The sequence below is a fragment of the Fulmarus glacialis genome, unplaced genomic scaffold (genome assembly GCF_000690835.1).
Source record: "Fulmarus glacialis isolate BGI_N327 unplaced genomic scaffold, ASM69083v1 scaffold13955, whole genome shotgun sequence".
In the NCBI taxonomy this organism is placed as follows: Eukaryota; Metazoa; Chordata; class Aves; order Procellariiformes; family Procellariidae; genus Fulmarus; species Fulmarus glacialis.
Window position 1 is genome coordinate 17,544 of NW_009212430.1, and position 8,786 is coordinate 26,329.

Below are 8,786 nucleotides of genomic sequence, written 5' to 3' on the forward strand. Positions count from 1 at the left end.
ATGAGAAAGGGAGATCACTGCTAAATTCCAGAAAAAGTCCTTGCACATGAATAATTCAGACAGTTCAGCCTGATGAGAAGAGGAGCTCAGTCTAAATCTTAAGTCTAAACACTTTTTGAAACCCTGATAGTGTTGTGTTTAGAAGCTAGATATACCAGTGTGAGGGGATAGCAAATCTCAGAATTTGTTTAAAAAAAAAAAAAAATAGCAGATGGCAACCTGTTAAAGAGTAATAGTTTCAACTGTATATTGTGCCTTTCCTTCCTCTATTTGTTTTTTCCTGTGTCTGCCACAGTAAAGGAAGCTGTAACAAGGCCCATTTATCTCATTAGAGTTTTGTTTACAATTCAGGTTTGGCGTGGATATATCCAGCGCAAGAAAACAGAGAAAATGAGAGAAGAGGAAATGATGTTTCTGGGGATGGTAAGCAGTGCTGCCTAGAGAATATAAAATGCCACACTGTTTGTTCTTCAGACTTTTGTAATTTAGCAGAAGATGAGAAATTAATTTCTAAGATTCTTCCTATTTTAAAAAGAGTCTCTAAGGAATACAGAACTAAACTGAAATGATAGATGGCACAGAAGTAGCACAGTTTATCTTATGCTGCATGCTTTTGTGCTATATATACATAGTCCAATGCAGAATTTGCCCCAGGTTCTAAGGAATTTGACCCAGGCATGACAGAGCAAGGAAATTTTATTAATCAATTTTTAATTCATAATTCTAAGACACCTGAGCTGCCTTATTCCTGAAGTAGAATTAAAGCAGCAAAGTCATCTTCTCCCACCCCTTTGCAAGCCAGTGTATATGTATGTCAAGAGTAGGGAAAAAGAACATTAAAAGTGCCATATTAATATATCAATATTTCCATAAGTCCATATGGAAATAAACAAAATATTCCTCACGTCATACTGCAAAAGTACAGGGAAATGAACAGCTGTCCATGGTCAGTTAGATTGTGTGGGGTGAAAGAAAAAAATGAAAGCATCCCCTCCTCTTCCTCCCACAATCGGAGAAGGCGCATCTCCTCCTCCCACCAACATCTTCCTTCCTAGCAAGTACCTGAGAAAGAGGATAAAATTTTTACAGTTGACATTTTCTTTGGCCACCACCAATCCTTTGGGTGCCTTCATTAGGCGCTAATGGGTGTCAAGCCTCACAGCTCTCCAACTCCAGCTACAGTAGCACAGCCCTTGTACCAAGTTCTAGCAAAGCTGCTTCACAGCACCACATTACAGAAACATTCGTCACTGCTCTATGTTTGGTAGGTTTATTTATGCCTCCATGTTCTACAATTCTTAAATCATTAACTTATAAACTAATAATTTAATTTTGAATTTCTGCTTCTCCCAGACAATTTGGATTATCTTCTTACCCAGCAATGGAATTGTCCTTAGCTACGTTATAGGTTTATGAAAACTAATTGTGCCTATAGCATACATCTGACAAACATGTATCATCAGTTAAGAATGACCTTAAAATCTTATCTTTAGGAAGTCACATGTACATTTACCAAAGTTTTGCCATGTTAAATACAGATAACACCTTATGGATTATTGTCTTTAATATCTGCTGGTCATTAACAGTAAACGTGGCCAGCGTAGCTAAACAGAGCTTTGGGTACCGATTCTGCCTCTGTTTAAGACAAAGAAAACTCCCAAAGATTTTAACTAGTGCGGACCTAAAATGGTGAATATTTGGAATGTACTGAAAATGAATTAGAAATTATACCTTATGCAAAACAAGGGATCAAGTCAAATCCCTATCAAATCCCATGACAGTTTCTTCTTAAAACTAGAGTCTTAGGAAGGAAATCTAAGTCTGGTATCAGTTACTGGAAGGTTCACACCAAGTACTCTTTTCATGGTGGCTGATGGTAGGAGTAACTGATAACTAGGACGTAAATAGCCTAGTTTATGGGGAGGAAATCTATATGATCACAGGGATGAAGGGAATTAAAACCAAACACATACAGTGTATTCGTTTCCTGACCTCCATTTAGGAGCAAGAGAATTGATGTTTGCAACTCTGCACTCAGACTCATTACTCTTTATCAAGTATATAATCAAAGGATGTGGGGAAAAAATGGATACCTCTAAATAAAAAAAAAAAATCTGTTCATCTTTCCAGTGTTTTCATATTCCCCATCTGTGTTTCCCTTTTACTTTTCATGCCGCATTCCCTTCCGTGGTCTCCAAAGGAAGCGAGTGGCAAGCAGGCATTGGTTCACACTGATAGATCAGCAGTGAGCTCCAAAGGTCAAGTCCCTTTGATGTATGATCACGTCAGCCCTCTAAAAAATGACCACAGATCTTCATGTGTAAATATGTTGAATTTGCTTTTCTAATGCTGCACGACTTAGATAAATTAGAAGACCTAGCCATCCATTACTCCAAGTCCATCCCAAAGGAGACTTGACTTTTACTGCAATAAATATAATTTCTCTTATGATTATAGCTATTTTTAAAATGTCTGTTATTTTCATATAAAGACTGCTTTGCAAAAAGAGCTAGTCCATTTGAAATTCTGAATAATGATTTTTTTAAAAAAAATTCAGTTCTGTTGGCCTAAAAAATATGGAAATACGTGGAACAAAGACCAGGAATTGTCCAGTCTTTTACTTAATTCAGTATTATTTTCCTTACTGTCTACTTACTTCAGAAAAATTTATGTATCTTTTCTGGAATTTGATTCTGTTTCATCTTTTGCTTGATGACAGAGTAGAAGCCTATGTTCCAGAGATTTTTCTTGGCTCAAAAGTAAAGGCTCATTATTATTATTATTTATTAAAGCTTAATTGCAGAAACAGCATGATTCCCTCAGCACATGTTTTTCTAAATCTCCGATAAATCACAACTTGCAATACCGGTTTAATTTGTAAAGAGAAGCAAGCCTCACTAAGAGCACATATATCTTGATAACTGTATCCTGACCTGTTCCCTGATCTTCCTCGCATTGCTGCCACAGTGCTGTTGACTACCAGCTCCAGCATGACCCCCATAACCAACGTTCTGGGCGTAGGTCTGTGTTTAAGCCACACCGACCACACTGATGTTGCAAAAAAACACATTAAATTGTCTTGCAAACATGCATGCACTGTCCAAACAAACCTGTATTTCCTGGCTCTGACTATTTTACCATTACAGCCTAATTATAACGTACCATTTTTCCAGTTTTTAGACCGGTGCATAATTCCACTTGTCTGTTTCTGGCATTTGTAAGTTCCCTGTCATTAAACACCACAGAGGTTGCTATAATTGTTTCATTTTGCTACAGTGCAAACTAGCTATCAGCCTGGTGTAACTGGATGTGTGAACTGTTTTTTGGCAGCTGCTTTGTCTCGGGGTGGTGCAAAACAGCCCAAGCCTAATAATGGACCTACACTCAGCGCTCTGGCTAACAGACTCTCCTAACAGGGTAGACCCTGCAGGAAGTTATACTTACAATCTCAGAACACAGGCTACCGGAAAGAGGAAAAGCTGCTTTTAACATAAAATGTTAGGATAAACAGTTTGCGATCAGGCTGATTTATGGAAGGGTAGGCGGAGCCTAGGAACAAGGAATACAAAAAGACAAGACAAAATCCATCCCAATTTAGGGGCTCAGCCTACCGTTGCAACTTTGAGCCAGGAGTACTCCGAAGGCCTGGACATCCCCTTGCTCATGTTTTCACTTAACGAGCACAAGTAATCAATCCCATTGGAGCCAAGCGCTCTACATGCTTAAACAATTTATAGGACCGAGCCCTGCATGCTTTGGACACGCATACACATAAACACCTTCTTGTCTCACAGATACACCTATTGATTTACAGTTACACAGCTCTGACGCTGCTCTATGCCGTAATTTCAGGCCTTACCAAAGAGTTAGTGGCACAATACATGCTGGTCTGTGATTTTCTTACATAGTATTTCCACCATTCTTCCTTCTTCTATATCCTTTTCACATGAAAGGATCTACGTGGTCTTAAATAAAAACACTGTTCTCCCCTTCTTACCTCTTTTAAACATACCCTAATTTAGGCATGTTGTCTTGGATAATGCTTTTATTTATGTCTGAGAAAATAGCCTGCCAAACATTCCTTGTTCTTTGAATTCCTGATAAATATAATTCATTTCATCCAGTCAGAAAAAAAATTAGCATTTCCCAGAATAGCCTTCTGTATAAACATTAGACTATGACTAAATAAACATTATATAGGATTTAACAAATGGCAAACTCCATAAGTAAGTGAAATTTAAAATATTTCTTCAGCTCTTGAAAGTGGGCAGTTACAGTAGTGGTACACACCAGGCCTGTTTTTATCAAGCGTAAGATTAAAGTGACTTTCGTTTTACTTGCAACCTAGATGACATTTAAATGTCGGCACAAAGTTGTATGTTATTTCACCAGGCGTACATATACATCTAAACAGTGATAACTGATCTGTCCTGTTTTCAATAGAAATTTTAAACCTGCTTATTTTTGAAATAGAAAGATGGTGGGAAGCAAGAAGCCCGCTAGATAATTTGGCTTTCATTGGATGGAGTCACACTAACAATGAAATCACTGCCTTTCAGAGTCCAAAACATACTTGCCATTTTGAGTAGAAGTTTGACAGCATGCCCAGGTATAATATTGGAAATAAACATAACCAAAGTTAAATAAACTTATATGGTCATGAATATAAATGTTTTCTCCACTTTAGGTTTTCTTTCATCTTATTAAAAAGTGTTGCATGCCAATATTGTTATATATGTATAAAATATAAATCTATAAAACAGCCGTTTTCAATATTTTTCTAACAAGGCCTCCTACTACAAATGCTTTGTTTGAATGCATATGACAATTACTTTAATTGGCAAAGCCATTGAAGTGAATCATATAGTAGGGAAGCTTTAATGAATGCAATATATTTTGTTTAGTTGTTCCTTTTTTGTGCCTAATTTAGGAATTCAGCCATATAATTGATATGGCTATCCCCATTTGTGTACCATGGAACCTATACGAATACAATCTTCATAAGACAAGAGACGTCTTTAAAATACATTCTTCCTGCAGCCAGACAAAATACGTTGAGGAAATGAGAAAGCAAGAACGTAGCTAACTCCAATACCAAAATTTTAAAGAGAATTTGGATCACCATTTAAAAATCAGTAGAATAACAATCATGAGTAAAGAACAGGACCTCAGTTGCTTAGGCGGTAAACTCCTTTAGTCTACTCATAAGGAGTTACTTGTCTGTGTAGTCCAAATGTACAAAAATCTCACTTTCGCTACTAGTGAAAATGAATGACCATTAAAAATACTTACTTTGCTTAGGAAGTAAAGCCCTTCAAGAGAAGCAAACTCTTCTACTCTTCTAGCAAACTATACTACTTCTGAAAATGAGCAATCCCCAGCAAAATGCTACATAACTACTACATCTATCAAAAGATTACAACTATGGACAATACTGTCTATAGCAGAACATTTACTGAAGAAGTCCCATAAAACCATTCAGTGTGTGTTTCAGCTGTGCTGTTTCAGGTCCAAGAAAAGAAGCTGTCCTAAATTAAGTACCCAGTAATAAAAGCCGCAGTAAATCTACCTTTCAGGCATAATATGAATGTTAGCCTTAAAACGTGAAGTAAAATGAAATGTATTTATTTCATTGAAATGAAGACTATCTTTCCTTGTAAGTGTAGTCGTAATGGAACAATTGAAGAGCAGTTAGTTCCACAGCATGGGGCCTCCTATATGTAGAACTGTAGCCTTAAGCATGATCAGCCAGCCTGCACACCTCTAAGTGTTTTATAATGAACAATAAAGCGGTCTGTGTTGGAAAGAGCTGTTGAGCTGACTAAGCAGAAAGGCAGGCTTTTCAAGCTAGGGGAGAGTGATCTATGCAATCGAGTTCCTAAGTCGAAAAGGGAAAAGGTACAAAGACTTTCATCACATTGGCTTACCTGGGAGGTGTAGGCAACTTCTTCCTTCCTTCCTTCCTTCCGCTGGTGGGTCTTCCACTTTGATAAAGCCCAAATTCTCTTTGGGGAAGATAGGCGGAGAAGGAGTAAAGAACAGAAGAATCAAACGGCTCTCTCATCAGCATACTTGTGACTGATGAGTTGGAATAAAATTCTCTTTTAGACAAATGTCCATTTTGCCTTATTAATTTAAACAAGGATTTTAAAGACAAAGCCCATCAAACATTAGATAAGCATTTTAAGTTAATGGACCATGTAGTCCTATTTTCCCACAAACTCAGGAATCTTCATATTATGTCCTATTTTTACAGCAACATCAATTATTAATATGTATACTTTTGCTGACAGAGGACCACACTAAAAATGTGAGTTTCGTTATCCAGTTCTGGGTCATTAACTGTGAAAAGCTTGTAAATATAATGGTTTATTCACATGGGAAGCCTTCATTAAGATGCATTATTCTACAACTGATGTGGCAGCATTGCATTATCAAGTTCACTGTCTCCATCTAATACTTGTAATTTGTTTCTAAATGAGTTGCTGTTTGTAGGGCAAGTTAACAAATTTGAATTTCACATGGCCAAAGAAATTTCTTAAGGATGGGAAAATGCTTCTTCCCCCAAGGAAAAGCTATTTATTAGTGTCTTACTGTAGAATGCCTCCCTTTGATTCAGAAGCAGAAACATTAGAGGCGCTGAGAGAAGTGATGTTAGAAATAAATTGGCTTTTGTCCTCCTTAACGTGCACATTAAGTATAGAGAGCGATAAAAGCAGCACTCATCATATTGTCTCAGAATAACTGTTTAGAGTTCCAGGACAAGCATGTCGGCACATAGAAAGTTGATCTGCGGTACTGGAAGGCAGAGGTCAAAGACGGGCCGGCAGGGAGGGAATTCTGCAAAAACCGTCCTCTCACACTGACCATCTGTCTTGGCACTCTTTCTGCCATTTCAGTACCTGTTTTCTCTTGCATCCTCAGATGGCCAAAGCTTTTTCAGACATACTTTCTTCTGAAGTCTGTTCCTTGACAAGAGAACACAAACTCCACCAGGGCTGTCATATAGACTCTGGCTCCATTTGAAGAGCCAAGACTGCTTCCACACTCAACTTTGATCTCGTTCATCTTGTCGCTTTCTACCTATGCTCTACCAACTGATTCCTTTTCTTGATCGTTCACACCCTTAAGTATACTTAGATCAGTTCTTATAGGCCAGGGAACCAGTTTTTAAGATAGTCTCCTAGTTTACCTGTTAGCCCATGTACACATAAGTTCTTTTGATATTTCCTCATCCTTGTTTTCCTCAAGTCCAATTCATTTTTTGTTGACGTAACTGCATTGATTTCAAAGTAACAGAATGGAAAGTCAGGCCAGTTGTACGTTCACCTGTAATGTTTTACTTAAAAAGCAAATAACCATGGCATGATTTCCTCACTGCCGTTCAGCGCTTGCCTCCTCCTCCTCCTCCTCCCCAGAACAGAAGCCAGCCTTCAGTTCCTGACATGCGTCGGCCTCCTGGTCTTCACTGAAACGGGACGCGCTGCGTATGTTCTGCATTAGACAGCCACGAATCCTTCAGGACTCATTTATCACAGCCAGCTCTGCTCTTCATTTCATACTCTCTTGCTGGTAGAAGTGGTTCCCGTTTCTTTTGTTTTCTTGTTGCAAAACAGTCTTTGGAAAAGAAAATGAAAAAAAATATGAAGGACAAATACAACAGAGCTTCTTTTCATAAGCTGTTCTACAAGGTTATGTCTACTTCAGCCTCAGGGCTTTGAGTGCAGCTCACAAACTAGTATTAGCAGATATATTGATAACTGTATGGTGCTCAGGTAGCTGCACAAATATTTACTCAGGGCTTGGCTGGGTTTTGCAGACCAGAGCATGTTCTGTAGCCCTGTTGCTATCAGCATCTGAGCCAGCTGGTTTAGAGCTACCTGGACTGTGTCCACACCAGCTTCATGACTCTGGGACTCAAGTGTAGATATGGTCTGTGTTAATTCACTTAGAGATAAGAATCTCCTACTTCTGGTCTTGCTCACATGGGCACCTTCTTGCCAGTTCAAACAGTTCTTACCTCATCTGGCTTTGGTACTGATGAAAGATGTGCTGATAGTAAATTCGCAGTGACAAGTAGCTGTCATCAAAGTCTCCCTCAGGACTCAGTAGAGAAGAGCTGAACGGAGGAAACGTTCAGAGATGGTGAAGAGGAGCTCTCCTATCTGTGCTGCCGCACGGGCCACCCTGCTCTCCACATTGTTCTGGTCCCATGATCCCCCACCGCTTCCCTTGCTATGGCTCTGGCCCTCAGCTGCCTCCTTGGCTGGCTGATTCACCTCATTATACTAGGAGAGAATTAACCTGAGGAGGTGGAGAAAAGAAAAAGGGATTATTTTCCACTTCTTAGAGACCTGAACTCAGGCACCTGGCACACAGGTGAGTGCCAGAGCCTGTGCAGAAGAGAGGGACCACACATCCAGCAGGTAAGGTGGAGGGGGAACTGCCCCTTCCCAGCACCAATAAGCTGTTCATCTGGTGAGCCATCTCACAACATTTCACCCTTAAAACATTCAAACACGTCCTGTAGAGGAGCCTGTCTTTCTGCATCGGCTGCAGATCAGCCTCACTAAACCTGTAGATACGCTTGTGCCCCTCGCACAGAGTTGCCTAGGCTTGAACGTGGATTCTGTCGCTTCCCAAAGGAGACAGGAGGGGAGGCCTTCTGCCCACCCAGCAGGACATCTTCAGCATTCACAACTACCTTTGCTCATGGAGATACTCATTCAGTCCCTTTCTCGTGCTCCCAAATTTCTTTCCCTTTTCTTCTCACATATCTTCAGCAG

The 8,786-nt window shown here is 39.4% G+C and overlaps 1 protein-coding gene across 1 annotated transcript in view; it reads left to right on the forward strand.

Annotated features, from left to right (window-relative positions):
* IQCA1 (IQ motif containing with AAA domain 1) overlaps positions 1 to 8,786 on the forward strand; it is a gene marked incomplete at its 3' end in the record, with an annotated part of 99,052 nt that overhangs the window by 6,793 nt on the left and 83,473 nt on the right. The window contains exon 5 of the mRNA XM_009577884.1: positions 352 to 423. Within this exon, the coding sequence (XP_009576179.1) occupies positions 352 to 423 (72 nt within the window). The remainder of the gene's footprint in view (positions 1 to 351; positions 424 to 8,786) is intronic.